Source organism: Gekko japonicus, unplaced genomic scaffold (genome assembly GCF_001447785.1).
Source record: "Gekko japonicus isolate JY-2015 unplaced genomic scaffold, Gekko_japonicus_V1.1 scaffold2563, whole genome shotgun sequence".
NCBI classification, from domain to species: Eukaryota; Metazoa; Chordata; class Lepidosauria; order Squamata; family Gekkonidae; genus Gekko; species Gekko japonicus.
Genome location: NW_015170350.1, coordinates 104,145 through 121,961, shown reverse-complemented (window position 1 = coordinate 121,961; position 17,817 = coordinate 104,145). Strand labels below are relative to the sequence as shown.

The 17,817-nt window shown below is 42.8% G+C and overlaps 1 protein-coding gene across 2 annotated transcripts in view; it reads right to left on the bottom strand.

The window, feature by feature from the left end:
* The window catches only part of MOXD1 (monooxygenase, DBH-like 1), an 84,000-nt gene that overhangs the window by 25,001 nt on the left and 41,182 nt on the right, over nt 1-17,817 (bottom strand). For both annotated transcript variants that reach the window (XM_015418204.1, XM_015418205.1), the window contains exons 5-8: nt 14,423-14,602; nt 12,634-12,736; nt 9,978-10,144; nt 3,935-4,126 (exon numbers count right to left, since the gene is read on the bottom strand). In XM_015418204.1, coding sequence (XP_015273690.1) covers nt 3,935-4,126; nt 9,978-10,144; nt 12,634-12,736; nt 14,423-14,602 — 642 coding nt within the window. The remainder of the gene's footprint in view (nt 1-3,934; nt 4,127-9,977; nt 10,145-12,633; nt 12,737-14,422; nt 14,603-17,817) is intronic.

Genomic DNA, 17,817 nt, shown 5'->3' with positions numbered 1-17,817 from the left:
CAGCCCTAGCCCCGGAGCGGTCGCCATCGTGCGCGTCGGAGGGGTTGCGGGAGAAGCGGTCTCGCTGCTGGATGGATTGCTCATCAGATCGGCTGCTTCGCGTTCTCCTGGTCCCTCGCAACGGCCTGGCTCAGATGCGGCTGAATCCCACCTTCGTCGCCACTGTTATGTAGTGGGTAGCCACATGGATGGACGACAGACAACGACGTAGTGCATAGCACGCTTTATTAGGCACCCAACAAGACATGCGGACAAACGGCCGGCAGGCCAACTATATACACACCTGGGGACGCCCCCTGGTCACCATTGGTGGGTTTGAATCCCCCCGCCATGGCTCCCATTGGTTCCCCTGTGGAGGGACTAGAATCCTAGTCCCCATTGTCTTCCAGGACTGAAGCTCAGGTATGTGCGCTGACCTCCGGTGGCGGTCAGTGGACACAACAGGGAGATTCATGTATACTGCCCCACGCTTCTAGAAGAAGCTCCCTTATGAACCTACCCAATAGGGTTCCCAGATTGTTTACCGGGGGGGGAAGGACTTTTCGCACTCACACGCCACGATTACGTCACCCATGCCGGTGGCGGTCAGTGGACACAACAGGGAGATTCATGTATACTGCCCCACGCTTCTAGAAGAAGCTCCCTTATGAACCTACCCAATAGGGTTCCCAGATTGTTTACCGGGGGGAGAAGGACTTTTCGCACTCACACGCCACCATGACGTCACCCAGGAGTGATGTCATCACACTAGGCATGTCACCAGGGACACTCTAGCATTTGTCCTGAAAACTCTATGTTACCATAGAGTTTTCAGGATGAATGCTAGAGCGCCCCCTGGCGACGTGTCCGATGGGATGATGTCATCGCACCAGGCACATTGGCCCAATCCAGACATTTGGGGGGTGGGGTTCCCCCCTGCTGGCCAGATTCAGGCAGGCGGGTTGGTGGCCCTTTGAGCGGGCAAGCCCCCGCCCCCTGGGGGACCTGACAGCCCTACTACCCAACCACTGCGGTCATCTTCTGAGCCCCAATAACAAAATAACAGGCCCAAGGTCAACCAATAAATTTCATGGCAAGTAGGGATTTTAATCCCAGTCATTCTGAGCGAGTCATTTTTTTCCTTGAGAGCTGGGTCCCCGACTGCATCGGCTAAATATTTGTGGCTGAAAGGACTTAGGGACAGAGATGATTTCCCATCCCAAGACAATCTGTTTGAGGACAACTCTGCTGGGCAGGGTTGCTTGTCCAGTCTATGATCAGGTTGTATTTTAGTATAATATGCGGCAGAAATCAGCCTCTGCAGTCACTGTAAAATATTATCCTGGGTTTTTTTTAATATAGTTATAAAATACTGATAAAATAAATAATTCAGAAATACTAAAACAATTATCCCTGCCAAAAAGGACAGATGGACGACCATCTTTCGGATATGTTGTAGGGCTATCTTTCGGCTATGCGCCTGCAGAGTGCAGGGGGTTGGACTAGATGACTTGCAAGGTCCCTTCCAACTCTAACATTCTATGATTCTATAAGGATAAAGATAAAATGAGCAAATGAGTAAATAAAACAGAGAAGAAAGGAGGGGATGAAATAGTGTCTCGTTCTCAAGGTTTCTCTAATAAACTAATGAGCAGCAGCAGCTTTGCCAAAGGAGGTGTGGGGGAGTTCCTGTCACCCTCAGCTGAGCTCAGCATCTCATGCCTGTCAAGGTCAACCTCTTTCAGATAAAATTAGAAGTTGTAATTTAAAAGCTAAAAGAGCCACAGCCCAGTAAAATACAAAAAGAAAAAACAAGATAGAAGTAAGCAGCAGCAGCAGCAGCAGCAGCAGCAGTAGTAGTAGTAGTAGTAGTGGTAATAGTTTTTAAAAAGCTGTGACACCTGCAACACCTTCCAACTCACCTATTTAAAACCCTTAGTTCCACCCTCTCCTCCTAAAATGGAGAAGGGAGGGAGCTGTAAGCAAAATAAATATAAATACAAAAGCGCTGGAGCTAAAACTGAAGTAGAATAAGATAAAAAAGAAACAAAGTTACTCCCTCTCGGCAGAGCACAGCCCACAAGTCAAACCCCAGTCTTAAATCCTACTTTGAGGTCCCTTGCTTGAGTAAAAGTAGCTTTTGGTACTGTTGCAACAGCGACTCTCTTCTAGACCTGGCATGGCAAAGCTGTATACTTTGGGGCACTATACTTTTCAATAGTGCTCCCCACATTACATGCATGGTGTTATTGAATATGAAATGAACTAGACTAAGTGATTTTGATCCAAAATTAACGGTTTACCTTAGCTACATGCAACTTGGAAACAATTAACAATCAAACAACACACTTGGGGCTAGACATTCAGTAATCAACATAATTTAGGAGGTAGTGTTCATTTTTTCTTTCTTTCAAGTCCCCATAGATGTCTAGATGTGCAGATATCTAGGCTACGTTTAGAGTGGCAGTTTGGCTTGGCAGGCAAACGTTTGAGAAGTGTTTCAGTAGCGGATTAAAGGGGCGGGTTCACACAGCCACATGTTTCAGGCGTCCCCCAGCTGTACTCAAGCCATCTTGTGCCGCTTCCCTCCCGAGTTTAAAAGATACCATGTTAAAGTGGTAGCAAACCGTGTATACAGCGCATTGATTCCGGTCCCCTGAGTGTGAACGCAAGTGCTGCTAAGGCGGGAACAACCCGCAGTCATTAATGATAGGCACTGGCTGTGTCCGTGGGCGGGCGCCATTGGCACCTGCACGATCCTGCCCTATTTGATGCTGCACCCATGCGCCCATGTGCATGGGTGCATGCAACCCAGTGTGGAAACAGCTGCTAACAGGCCGCCAGGGCAGCCCAACAGTGTGAACGCTCCCCTGTGCTTCCTCCACGGTATCCTCTCGCTTCATTCGCTGCAGTGTGAACAGGAATACTGCAAACAAGCCGTTTCAGGTATGTTCCGGGTTTTCTTTGCCATGACTCCCTAGCACTTCAAATTGCCAGTCTGAACTCGGCCCTAGAGTATGCTTTGTGGGGTAACACAGGGAGCAAAAGAACAAATGCTAACAAAGGACTGGCATTTTTTTCCTCATATCAGTTAAAGGATAAAAAGCTGTCAATTAGGTGAAGTACTGGAATTGCTTAGATATTACGCAGTGCATAGTTAGGACCATGAACTGTTGTTGTATGCTTGATCATAGGAGCAGAAGTGGAAACCACAGCTATATTTTCAGCTCACAGAATTTCAAGGTAAAGGCTCTATCAAAAGTGCTAAATCTGAAAGTACCACCTGCATGTCACACAGAGACTCTGCTAATTGCTAGGCTAAAAAGACTAGCAGGTTCATCAGGGTGGCACAATCTTAATCACATTCATGCTATTTGGCACCTGTACTTCCTATTTAGTGATGGCTGCCAAAGAACTAGCAGCTGGATGCTGCCTTTCTCTGAACAATAGTTTTATCCATTCATTGTTTCTTTTGTTTGTGATGAGTTCGCTCTTTTAATTTCTTCCTGGATGCTCCCCATTCCCCCGCTTCTCATCCTCACATCTCCTATTTTGTCAGCTTTTTAAAATCTCACAACTGTGGACTGCTCTATGGCTTGGTGTATTTTAAAAATAAACACTAATGCTTAATATGTACAAAGAAAGTATATATCGTTAAGAGTAGCTGGGCACTGCAGTGTCACCCAAAACAAAAGGGGGTGGGGAAGGGTAGAAAGAACAAAAGAAAGAATGAAATAAAGATGTTGCATGGCAAAAACAGCACACAAGTTCATGAGACATAATGGTCAACAGAAATTAATTCTCTATATTTCAATTTTTTGGTAAAAAACAGACAGTAGAGAGCCTGGGCAAGACTTTTGTACATATTTGCTTGTAATATGCATATTTCTGACCAATTTCACTTTAAACCTCACTTCTAAACATGAGTGAAAATGTAAAGAATTTATATTCATACAGGCAAGATGAGTCTTTCTTCTTTTAGGTACTGAAACTCCTGGAAGTTGAAGTCAAAGTCATCATCATATGCCAGAAGCTGCTGCTCATGGCCATTGTGGAAATGGCGCACCCTTACAGCTCTACCAGCAAGGTGTGCATGTAGGAGAACAGCAAAGATGTGAATCCCACTTGGCTTCTCAGCATCCAGGGCCTAGGAAAGACCAATGAAAGCAATCAGCTTACTTCAAAGAGTCACTGGGTGCACATTTCATATCAGATGACATACATTCATACATGTGTACAGGGCTATTTTTGGGCAGGAACACACAGGAACGGAGTTCCAGCTGGCTTCAGAGCTGGTCACGCCCGCTACAGTCAAAACCTCTGCGTGCGTGGCTACAGAGGGAAGGCGTGGAGAGTGACCACCCCCCACGGTGACTCCGAGGCAGACGGGCCAGGGGGGCCCTAGAAGCAGCTGCGGGGTGCCCGGGCAAGCAAAGGGAAGGCATGGGGGTGTGGCCTAATATGCTAATGAGCTGTACTATCGGGGTGTGGCCTAATATGCTAATGCATTTCTGTTGTTGGGTGTGGCCTATTATGCTAATGAGTTACTGCTGGGCTTCTTCTACAAGAAAAGCCCTGTATGTGTAAGACTCTTTGCACACACAAGCATCATCATCAATATCTCTAATTTTCATCATGTTCCATCTGTGGATACTTAAATCCAGAGACTGGAGCCATGAACAGACATAATGGATCTTTCTACAACTTGAGAAAAGACCAACAAGATATTCAGGGTATAAACTTTCAAGAGTTAAAGCTTCCTTCAGCTACCACCCAATGACTCACCCAAGCCCAGCTACTGTTCAACAGCAGCCACCACACAAAAGGCAGTGTGGTGTAGTGGTTACAGTTTCAGACTAGGATCTAGGAGACTCAAGTTTGAATCACAGTCTCCCAGATCCTAGTCTGAAACTGTAACTCTGCGATATAAAAACATTGGGTGACCTGGGCGCAGTTACACATTCATAGTCTAACCTACCTCACAGGGTTGATGTGAGGATAAAATTGAGCTGCGAAGAATGATGTAAGCTGATTTGGGTCCCTCACCCGCCCTGAGGGTATGCTATGAATACAAATAATAAATAAGTGAAATAATAAATACAGCTGAAGATGGGGGCGGATAAAAGATGAGAAGAAAGCAGGGAGAGGTGAGAATATGAGGGCTGCCAGGGGAAGGGAAAGAGGAACTAGTGTGGGAAGTGGAATATCAGTGAAAATTATAAACTGCTGGGGAAGGGAAGGAGAGAAAGCTGAAGATGGGAGCAGATAAAGGTAGGTTGGCTCATGGGTGGGAAGGAGAGGAGGAAGCAGGACATGGGGGAGAGGCTATGGGGGCTGCCAGGGAAGTGAAAGAGGAAATGGCAGGTGAGGAGGAAATGACAATTCCCCCAGCTAAACCTTGTAGGTCCCATCCTTGTCTTCATAATATCTTGAGATAGTTACGTATGCATGGAATTAGATCCTACCTAAGTTTCCCACTTTGTGTAAGGTAATTTTCACACATTCTTCCCGCTAGCTGCAACCTGCCATGCTCACTGACATCATGCCCTAAGACATCAGTGGACTCCCCAGAACAGAGCAGAGTAAATGGGGAATCTGCAATAGGAAAGGAGAACTGGCAAAAATTGCTCCACTTCTGCAACTGAAACATATATAAAGACACAGAATTCACACACACACACACACACACACACAGAGGTATATTCAATGACTGACCAACATTTCGGATCTTTAACTTAATAAAATAATAATCTTAAAGCGAGCATCTCCAAAACTAAAACAGAAACCCTGGGGGGAAAGGGGAAAGCTACATTTACAGGAGAGGAGAGGTAGCAGAGGGGCAGGTATGCAGCATGTTTGACATTCAAGCTATTTTTCTAGCAAAAAGGAGTGGAAGTTCAACAATTTATGAAACTGCTAGGCAAAGCAAGCTATAAATCCCTTCACTAATCCCACTTCATCAACTAATACTCTTTCATCTTGCAGGCTGCCCCCAATTTCTCATGAGTGTTTGTTTGTTTTGTATATGCAATGTGCTTCACTGTCAACCTCATGGAAACCAATGACAATTTACTTTTAGGTTTAAATATTATTGTTTTGTGTATGAGTGCCATTTATTTTAGGTTACACTTCCTTCATGACAAAATAGTAAAGCACTGTCAATATTTAGGGAGTGTTGGGGAAATGAGGGATGCAGGACCCTTTGCATGCACCCTCATTCCCACTGTGTTCAGTTTCGGGGAGGGAGAGAAGCTACCAATTGTTCCTGACTACCAATTGAACTTTGCCCTGAGGGTGGGGGCAAAAGAATCTCCAGCTGATCTGAATCTACTCTGGACTATGTGGGTCCCATTCCAGAAATCCAGAAGGAGCAAAACAGAGATCCCAAGATGCAGTGCAGATAATTGAACCACTAACCAACTTATAGCCACCTTATGCTCTTCCAAGCTGTACCATTGTTTTAATTGTTATAATGTTTTATTGTTTTTTAATGTTTAATGTTTTAAACTCAAATTGTATTTATTTCAATGATGTTACCCGCCCTGAGCCCACCCGCAGGATGGGTGGGATATAAATGCAAATAATAAATAAATAAATAACCTTAAGAAGAATTTTATCTGAATTGTGTGTGTTTCTTGGACTATGAGAACTATTTTTTCTCAGATATCTGCAAACTTTCTATGACATTGCTCCAATTTAGAACATTTCTTCCATTTGTTTCTTTCATATAGAAACAATAGGCATGAAAAGAACAGAAAGACAGAAGAAGAAAACCATTTCTAAACATTCTCTCCCCCCCCCCCCCTTTTTTTTTCCCCGTAGGAATTCCTTTAATGCCTGTTTAAAAGTTTAGAAGTATTATTTATTTGGACTGACATGAAATTTGGTTTGTAAAATTCTCTATAATTTCAAGAACAAGAGTTATGGGGAAACATTATTTGACCTATAATATTATTAGCATCCATAATAATTGATAAACTTAGTCTTGTATCGTATGGAGGCATGGGTGGTTGGGCTGGACTTTGTATCAGGACTCACTCCAGCCCCCCTACCCATATATCAATGAAGCAGAGGACTGGAGCCTCAGAGGTGGGGAAACTGTTGCAGAATTAGGGCTGGGCTGAGTCTCAGTCCTCTGCTAAAACTTTGCAAAACCTCTGTGTATACCTACAATATTTTAATATCTATAGTAATTAGCCTATATAGTTGAAACTTTGGTTCTGTTTCTGCTCCCAGGAAGCTTCAGGCTGCTGCTATGAGCACTGTGGCGTTCACTGGACACGACTTTGACTCACATGGCTTTTGCTTACTGGGAATGTTTATATTTTACAGCAGTCAGATGTCACTATCAAATTTTAAGTAGATAAGAGTATCAGAAACTAGCTTCCCCAGAGATAGAAAGAAAGGGGCTGACTTTGTTGTATATGTCAGATATATGTCAAATGCTAGTCACAGACTTGATTGACAGTTACATTGGCTTCAATAGGTGAAAGAGAGTACTTAACGTCTGATTCTAGTCTTGTTCCTGGTTGTTCTGATCAATTACCCTGCCATTGGTTTTGGCAGAACAACCAAGAATATCCTTTATAGAATTACAAGTGCACTATTTATGTATTGTGTTGAAATAGTCTGTGTTGAATACTGAAATGCTACAAAAATATTTTCTGGCTTAAGAATGTGTAATGGAATTAATTGAGCTTTGATTTAGAACAACTGCCTCTCTCTCTTGATGCAATTGGGAAGCCAGCTTCTTTCCCTCCCAAAACTGAACACAGTGGGATTGAGGGTGCGTGCAAAGGGAGGGTGCATGCAAAGGGTGCATGCAAAGGCACCCCTCATTTCCCCAGCAGGGAGGAAACACACTCATGAAGTGAAGTCATTTAAAATTAAGGGTGAAAATTATCTCTTGCAGCCCGAACATTTATTTGCCTAGCTGCAAAAAAAGCTGGTAATAGAATGTTGCAGAGCTAGAAATCAAAATTATTAACTGAAACTCAGTTTAAAGGCATAATCTGTAATTATTAGCATGAGAGATGTTCTCATAAAGGACTGCCAATCAAGGCACACTCTCTTATACCCTCCAGTTTCAAGTATTTGTTGATCTATGTAAATCCTTAGACCTAAGCCTTCTGTAAAATTTTGAGTTCCTGACTAGATGATTTATTTTTTGTGGGATTCAGGTTGGCAAAAACATTAACAATTGGTATAATCAGGACTTTTTTTGTAAAAAAAAAAAAGCCCATCAGGAACTCATTAGCATAATAGGCCACACCAAACAGCAGAAACTCATTAGCATTTTAGGCCACACCCCTGACAACACAGCTCATTAGCATGTTATACCACACCCCCGTACCTTCCCTTGGCCTGCCCCCCCTTGAAGGGAAGGGAAGGCAGTTTAAACTGCCTTCCCTTGCCTCGCCCAGGCAAGCTGGCCCTTGGACAGTCCAGGGAAGGCACGTAGGTATTTAAATACCTCCCCAATTCTTCCAGGCCCTCCCCCCCCGGCTGGCCCACCTTGGAGTCACCGGGGGGTGGTCGGTCTCCAGGCCTTCCCTATGTAGCCACATACCACACCCCCGTACCTTCCCTTGGCCTGCCCCCCCTTGAAGGGAAGGGAAGGCAGTTTAAACTGCCTTCCCTTGCCTCGCGCAGGCAAGCTGGCCTTTGGACAGGCCAGGGAAGGCACAGAGGCATTTAAATATCTCCCCAATTCTTCCAGGCCCTCCCCCCCGGCTGGCCCACCTCGGAGTCGCCGGGGGGCGGTCGGTCTCCAGGCCTTCCCTCTGTAGCCACGCACACAGAGGTTTTGGCTGTAGTGGCCGTGGCCAACTCTGAAGCCAGCCAGAACTCCGTTCCTATGCGTTCCTGCCCAAAAATAGCCCTGGGTATAATCAAGGTAAGCCCAAACCTTAAATTCTACCTGTAGATTTGGACTATCAGTACAAAAGGGATGTCTCCACAGAGTTTTGGAGAAATTCCTGGAAGTGACATCACATCCTCCACCCTCTCCAGGCACTGCCTTTAAAATCTCCTGGCATTTGCCAATCTAGTGCTGGCAACCCTAATTCTGCATCACAAAGTTAAGCACATTTGGACATCTCAGTGCAGGATCATCTGTTTCCTCCAGAAAACACACCCCACAAAAGTAATGGGCTGTCTAATGTATAATATTGTACTTTGAATTAAGTTATAACCACTGTAGTCATATATAGGAATTGTATGGGAATGCACTGACAAGTGCAAGCAATCTGCTCAGCTCACTGTGTTAAAAAAATTTTTAAAGTCTATGTGTGCAAAATTTAAAGCAGAAATTCTTGAACCTTTCATTATAGACTCACTATCGTCTATGAAATTAGGACTCATATATCCAACAAAACATCCATTTCGAAGGTTTCCTCATATTGCTCTTGAAACTCAGTTCAAAAACACAAATGAATGTAATGATGAGAAAGCCTGACTAACTGTATTTTAAGATTGTATTGAATTTATTGTTGTGAGCCGCCCTGAGCCTGCTTGCAGAAAGGGCGGGATATAAATTGAAACAATAAATAAATAAATAAATAAATAAATATCCCCAGAGTACTGACTTTTAAAATTTAGAATCATTATTTTGCAGACCACTGACCTGGATTTGCAATTGATAGCATTAACAATATATATCATTTTGACTAGAATAAAACAAAGGATATGTGCCCTTTGCAGAAATCTGACTGCTGAAGCTCTTATTTATGACCCTTTTTTTGCTACAGAAGTTGAAATTGACCAAGACACATGCCATTTTTAAAATATGTACAGTGGCTGTTGTATCTGACAGTGGGACAAATCTGTCCCAAATGCACATATCCCATCTTCTTAACCAGGACACCGAGGGAAGCCAATGTCTGCATGGGAATAACTATACCAGCATTTGTCATTTTCCTTCAAAGAAAGCCATTGAAAGATGCTATTTTCAGTTTATGCAGAGAATCACAATTAATTATACTAGACGGTAGACATACTTCTTTCAGGCATTCCAGAGTGCAATGACCCTCTGACATGAATTCGGGCATGCCTGGTGGGATGTTGTGGAAGAGGCTGACCCAAAGACCTGCTTCAATAACTCCAGCATCGTATCTCCTCAAATCTGGAGTATAAAATAGCCTCAGTCCGGAGTTATCCATCTTCCCTAAGAACAAAAGAGCAATTGTCAGACACTGCTACAAATAAGCATAGAATATTCTATAGTTTCAAGTTGCTTTGGGACCCACTCATCAAGTTTTACACAAGAAAACAAGACAAGAGAGGGATTGTCCTTAAGATAGGTCAAACAGGTCACAGGAATCAGGAAAGTCGTAAAAAAGTGTAGTCACATGAGGGTGGTTAAGCAGCACAGGATGACCTTTGCACTGTTCTAAGTTATACAGAAAATCCTTATGTCTCTGTATGGGCCTTTCATGCCAGCAGTTGTTCCTTATAACAGATGCACAGTTGTTAGTTGTGGGGTATCACCTACATGAGTTATCACAAGGAAGCATATTGCTTGTTGCTAAGATATCTCAATTCAAGTTGCAATACTTGGTCTTCCCCTGGGTAAGTCATCTACTGCAATTTGGAGTGCTATGAGAAATGTGGTTTCACATCTGCCACAGACATCTATTTGATAGTGCCTATAACAGTTGCTGTGACAAGAAATGGGTTCATTTACAAAGATTTTATTTATACATTCCTTCTTTATAGGCTGTAGCACTCAGGCAGGGAAAAACGAAACAGCCCTTAAAAGAAATAAATACATGATAGCAAACACCTGCAACCCTAATCTTTTGTTCTACAGAAATGACCTCCAGTCATTAAGTTTTTGCTCTTTCCCCCTGGATTTTCTTCCCCTTTCTAATATAATTTATTCTGTTTGATCCTTTTAAACACTGTGCAAGATTTATTACTTATTCATTTAGAGATTTATAAGTGTTCCCTAGGCGGCTTCCAACATAAACATAAAACAATAACCAAGTAAAACAACGACAATTTAATAAAAACCAGCAGTGAAGAGAATAATCTACCTGCAAGGAGGATCTCATAAATGGTTACTGATGTGAAACATTTTTATAAAAACCTAATGGTAAAAGATATTATCTGTAATCCTTACTCCTCTAGTTTTGAAGACTACCTTTGGCAGATCTATCTGTCAAAATGTTACACTGACTCTAACCTAGTTTTTATGTGTTATTGAAATATACCTCTATGTTTATGTATATCTTTTGATGGCAACTGTATGGCACTGTTTTTTTGGGGGGGGGGAAATGTCCAGAGCTACACTATTTTGGCAATCTCTCTGGGATGCCATGTTCATCCCCCCCCCAATACAACTGTGGAGCTTCCTGCTGGTGGGACACTCTAGGGTTTGGTTACACAGACAACCTGTTTTTATCTTAGTTACAATGTAAAGGCAGGGGTTAAGGAGTGGGGTCTTCAGCTGACACCATATACACACAGAAGAGTTAGACAAGGCAGCAAACACTGCTTGGCATCTGGATGGGAAGCAAGGGCAGCATTTGCCTTTCATTCTGCAGGGCTGTCTGTACTCCCTTGGTGTGTGGGCAAATTATTTCCCTATGTCAGTCCACCTCAGCAGCAGCCCTGGTTATCACCTCTATTCTTCTCAGACAACTGCACCACCTGTATACCAAGGTGTGGCAATAGAACTTTGTCCACTGCCTAGCAGGTACAGTCCTGGGAAGCAAAACAATGTGCAAACAGGAGCAGCTGCCTTCTATAGAATCAAATCAAATCCTGCCATAAGCCAGTGAACCTACAATATGATTCATGTGAACACTTTGGAAAGACAGATTTATCAGCTCAGTTTGGTTGGTAAATGTTTCTGTCATTAAAATCTATGAGACAGTGCTTCATCAGCTCTCCTCCCAACTTACCTTCTTTAATTTCAAACCAGAGAGTTGCCAGAATAACAGACAGAATTGGAATGATTTCTGGATATTACCAATTACTGAAAAATCTTATTGATATAATAGAGGTAGGGTGTGTTTTTTTTAGTCTGGGTTTGATAAATTAAACTCAGACTGCACAGCCTTAATCAGATATAAACTGATATATCCCCAGTTCATATAACTTCCTTCATCACAACTTCAACATGGGCCAGTGCAAGTCCTAAGACAGTGATGGCGAACCTTTTAGAGACCGAGTGCCCAAACTGCGACTCAAAACCCACTTATTTATCGCAAAGTGCCAACACGGCAATTTAACCTGAATACTGAGGTTTTACTTTAGTTAATTTAAGATGATCCAAACAAAGTGAGGAAAGCAATTCCAAATGCTTTCATTTACTTAAAATTATTTGGCAGAGAATTTGACACTTTAATGATGGTCTGGGCCTGGCTGGGGCGATGGCACAAGTGCCCACAGAGAGGGCTCTGAGTGCCACTTCTGGCACCCGTGCCATAGGTTCACCACCACCGTCCTAAGATATTCACATGGAAGATCTAAAGCAGCAATGTTGACTTCCATCTGCTACTAATTCATTTCACCTTTGGAAAAACAAGCAAGAAAATATATACTAATACATACTATATTGCAATCTATATGCAAATATAATAGTGAAGATACAAAAATACATTATCAAATTTAACAGCTTAGAAGTTAAAATGCAGCAAAGAAAAGTACCTTCCAGATACGATGGATTGTCATAATGGACTTCCATAAGCACATACTGAGGATCTGTTGCTGTACCAATGGATAAACCAACATGAGGAGGATATGTGAAGCCCTGAAATTTGAAACATGCAAACATTGTTACTCAGGTTCTGTAACTGTAACATGTTGATCTCATTTGAAGCATATCTTTATTTCTGTCTTGGTATGCCAGCTGAAGAAAATGACAGATCCCCTAGAATAGACACAAGGCCATTCTATCCCCGCTTTGAAAAAGTAGGGGGGAGGCAGAGGGGTTTGGCTGCAACTGGTGGGAATGGAGAGCCACTCTACATTAATGCCAGGGGCCTGACAAAGGACTGGGGGGGCAGCCCAAGAATATATGGACCTGCATTGGGCTGGCCCTTCCTTCTTTGTCTACAGAAAATGAAGGAGGCACCCACCCTCCCTCCTTCTGTTTTCAGAGTAGGCACAAGCCGGTTGCCCAGTTGGGGGCCAGATAGGAATTTTTTGCCCCTCTGGCTCAATTGGAAGCTAGCTTGGTTTTCTTTTCACCTACCCTACCCTGAAGGAAATATAGTGGGTATGTTAGAGCATTGTGGGAGAATGTTGCTTCACTGGTATATGGTACAACACTGGTGAGCATCCTGAGGCATCAGTTTGGAGGATGGAGGGGTAACCCTCAGACCAGAAGGCTGGGGCTGCAGTGCCTTCAGGGACCTGGGACAGGATGCCCTTGAGGAGGGGCACTATACTTGACCCATAGACCTTGCAGCTAGGGGGTCTGAATGTGGCACACCTCCCTCAAACACTAAAGAAGGCTTGACAAGGAATAAATGGTGAAACCCGTAGGGACTTCGTAGAATAATAAATCAGTCATCTATCACTTGGCATTCCCCCCCCCCTTTTGTTCTTCTGCATCCCATCAATTCCTGCCCTGCAATTAGCTCTGGAATGGGTTTGACCTGTGTGCCCTGCAGATTCTTCTTGAACAATGAACATAAAGTTGGCCCTTTGATTATCCCATTTTATGGAGTCGGCTCTCCTCATTCTGCATTTGTGGACAAACCAGAAACCGTTACTAGACTGACAAATATCTGAGTCTGCAGAAGTCGTGTCCATTGTAGATATATAGCTTGGCAATTTTAATTTATTCTTTGAGATTTTAATGTTTTGGCCTCATTCTTATATCTCCCATCATTCCACCAAAAAGTAACTGGGCAGTGGCAATGGAAGCATAGCTATCTGACTCCATATAGCTAATTATCACCCCTTTCTGCTGCTGACTAAGGTGAATGAAGGAGCTGCGGTGGCTCAAGTGGTTAAGACGCTGAACTGCAGGCTGTGGAAGGTCAGTAGTTCAGCAGTTCAAGACCCGAGTGCGCCGCATGAAGGAGTGAGCTCCCGTCTCTGGCCCCAGCTCCTGCCAACCGAGCAGTTTGAAAGCAAGAAATTGCAAGTAGATAAATAGGTACCACTTCAGTGGGAAGGGAACAGCGTTCCGTGCGCCTTGGTGTTTAGTCATGCCGGTCACATGACCACGGAAACGTCTTCGGACAGCGCTGGCTCTTCGGCTTTGAAACGGAGATGAGCACCGCAACCCTAGAGTCGGATCCGACTGGCTTTCGAGCAAGGGAACCTTTACCTTTACCTTTAAGGTGAATGAAGGAAGAGAGCTGGCAATATAATACCAATGATAGGTCAAATGCAAAAGGAACCACCTCAGAGCTTATAAAAACGGTAAGAAACATCCAACACGATTATAATTTGATAAATGAATCATGATAATTATTTATTCTACCTCTCCTCCAATGGCCCAAGCAAAAATTACTGTTTCACATGTAAGGAAAGACTCCGGCATGTTCGGATGATAGCACTCATGACCGTAGTCCAGTATGCTGTCATTCAGAGCGCTGCTACATTGATAGAGTAAGATGTGATGCACCAGACTCTCGTGATCCTTCTGTATCAGCGGTTCAACCTGTTTAAAGGATAAAGGAAAGTATTGATTCAGTGCTGTTCTTAGATCACAGCAAAGGGTAACAGCATCCAAAAATACCGAGACATGTATTGATTGTTTTCAATAACAGGCTAAATAGCTTCATGCAAAAGCCAGGCAGAAATTGAATACTTCTACTAAACTGACCTAATTTATTAAGGACTGCACTGAACTGATCTCAGTGGTGCTACTGTAGCTTTCCAAAGCTTGGGTCCCTAGAACACACAGTGAGTGTGTGCGTTTCCAATTTTGCTGTTTTTGCAACCTTATTATGAACTGTGACTAGCACTGTATGTATGCTTTGATCTGACCATCTCGAGACATTTACTGAATAATGTTCATTAGGGATGGGTGAATTCCCCCAACTCTATTCTAGCTGAAATTCATTTTCTCTTTATTTCTGGGATTTCTCTCCAATGCTCTTTATCACATTTCACAAAATCTATCCAACTGGGATTATGTTCTCAGGGTTTGTACTCCTTACCCAACAGATGCTTCCTGCCAGACTGAAGGTGAACTTGTGACCTACATAACTGATGAGTAGAATCTCCTATATTTTGGTAGATGACTAAAGGGGCCCCTCCGTTCAGACTGGAGCTTCTCAGTTCAGACTGGGGCCACAACACTACTGAGTGGGCTTTAATTTTCCCTCTCAAACAGTTTCAGTATCAATCACATATCCCTTCATAGAAGAGGAATAGAGTTTCACACACTGATGGTTTGTTTCTGAGTAGAAACAGTAACCACGCAGGACTATATATTTTATTTATTTAGGCTATTTGTATACCTTGCCTCTCTCTTGAAACAGGTGGGTGACAACATAAATAAAATACAAAAATATTAATTTTAATTAAAACACATAGTTCAAAATAAGTACAGGGATTACAATAGTCCCAGTGGTCAGTGCCTGATATCAGATGGATGGCTGTACTTTCCACCAGCTGAAATTTCTGGATCATCTTTAAGGGCAGCCCCATGTAGAGCACACCATAGTAATCTACCCTCAAGATTACTATCACATTATGATGCTCTTTCCCATCTGCTGTGCTTCATACAAAAAGATGGCATGTTAGCTCAGAGCTAGTTATGTTATCAGAAAAGAGCAGGGTAGGAACATATGCTACAGTTGAAGTCCTGCGGCACTAAAACCAATGGAAGTTTTTGGTACAAAACGTTAACAACTATTTTAAAATGTGATCCAGAAATTTTGAATGTTGATAAGAACAGCGCCAGTTGAAAAGTTATGGGAATGCTCTGTCTTTCTGTCTCTGCTTGAAATAATGGGATATTTGTCCAAACATGTGCTATACCCACCTGCCTCTGCAGGACAACAACCCATGGTGTGTTTCTACTCACAACTTCAAAAAACCGACTCCCCCTCAAAGCAACGGGTCAGCACTAGTTAGCAATTCACATCCTTCCAATGTCAACTTCCTAAACACTAACATTAATTCAAATAAATATTCTTTTGTTCACTTGCTGTTAAAAAGAAAAAAATCTAAAAAGAATAGTTTCTGAATAACTCCCTTCTGCAGTGTATTTTGTATCAGGCTTTGCAAATTTCAAGGGGAAAGTTATGAATTCTTACAAATAAAAGTGACAATACAGTCACCTTCTCATATACAGTCACCAAATAGTTGCTGCCATCGTTAAATAACATTATTGCTATCAGACCAAATGTTTACTAGCACTTTATGATAATGGATTGTTTTAGAAGGTTTTATTTATATTATTTATATTTATTAGCTTTCAATTTGTATCCCACCTTACCGGTATGAACCCCCTTACTGGTATGAACTGGCTATTTATGACTATAATTTATGTGTTTTAACCTTTTATGTAAGCCACCCTGAGCCTGCTCTGGCAGGGAGGGCAGGATATAAATTTGATAGATAGATAAATAAATAAATATAACTGTACGCAGTGAGGAACCATTGTTTGTACATCTGTGGATTCAGAGAGATGGATAAGGAAAAGAGGATTGCACTTACCTGTAACTTGTTCATCAAGACTCTTCTGTGAGGTGCTGGCCAGCCACAGATATGAGATTCAATGACTTCTAGAGCTTTCTAAGGCTTATAGGGCAATCCCCACCCCCGGCCATTTGGTGAAGTTGTCATGTAGTATTGGGGGAGGCAGTGCCCCTTAGTTCTCCAAAGACACCAAAGGAGCCCACATTGTAGGAAAAAACTGTGGAGAGTCAAAGTGGGGCCAGGAGAGAGGGTATGTAAGCCTGCACAAAAGTCTCTCAATGAACAACAGTAACAGGTATGTGAAACCCTGTTTTCATTGTTAAATCCCTCTGTGCAGTCTCATATTGGGAAAATAGCAGGCTCAGTTACCAAGGACATGGGTGTGATGCTCTCAAATGATAAACTGCTTTCCCAGCCACAGAATCACCCCTGGAATTTATGTCCACAGAGTAGTGGCATACAAAAGTGGAAGCAGAGAACCATGTGGCAGCCTTGCAGATTTCATCAAGTGAGACTCGCTGAAGAGATGCTGCAGAAGAAGTTTGGGCTCCTGTGGAACAGGAACAGGTGGTAGTCAGCAATGAACAGGTGATACTGGCTAGAGCACCAAATGGCAATTATAATGTATCTGGAGAGTACTTTCCTCACCTAGGACCCACATAATATAAGAAAAGATGTAAACCCCTGCAAAAAAAACAAACTATTTGTTCAAATAAAACAATGATGCCTTCAGATACCCAAAATTAAGAGTGTGCATTCAGAATCATTGGATGAGGAACCAAGAAAGATGCCAGATGATGATGGTGAGAATATTTCTTGGATGTCTTTGGAGGAGAAAATAGAACTTCAAACTTTATTTTGCCCCGAGAGAATTTTGGTTTCATGAGCTCCCAGGTGGGAAAAGGCTGTTCGTAGAGGGCAGAAAGGTAACTCTGTGATCCTCAGGCAGGTGAGCAGCTATGATGGCCTGTCCACTTCTCTCCGTTTTTCTTCCCCTTTACTGACTGAGCCACCCTAGTAATGTGTTCTCTTTTTGCTGAAGAACTCTGGCTATCCCATCCTGTCACAGTATGATATTTCAGCTGTTAGCTCAGCCCAGGAATCTAAGGGAATCTAAGGGAAGGATCAGGAGCCTGCTTTAACTTAAACAACTTAAATGAACTTGAGGCATTTTGAAATTCCAAAATAACAAAATATTTTATTTAACATAGAGGGGAAAGGTCA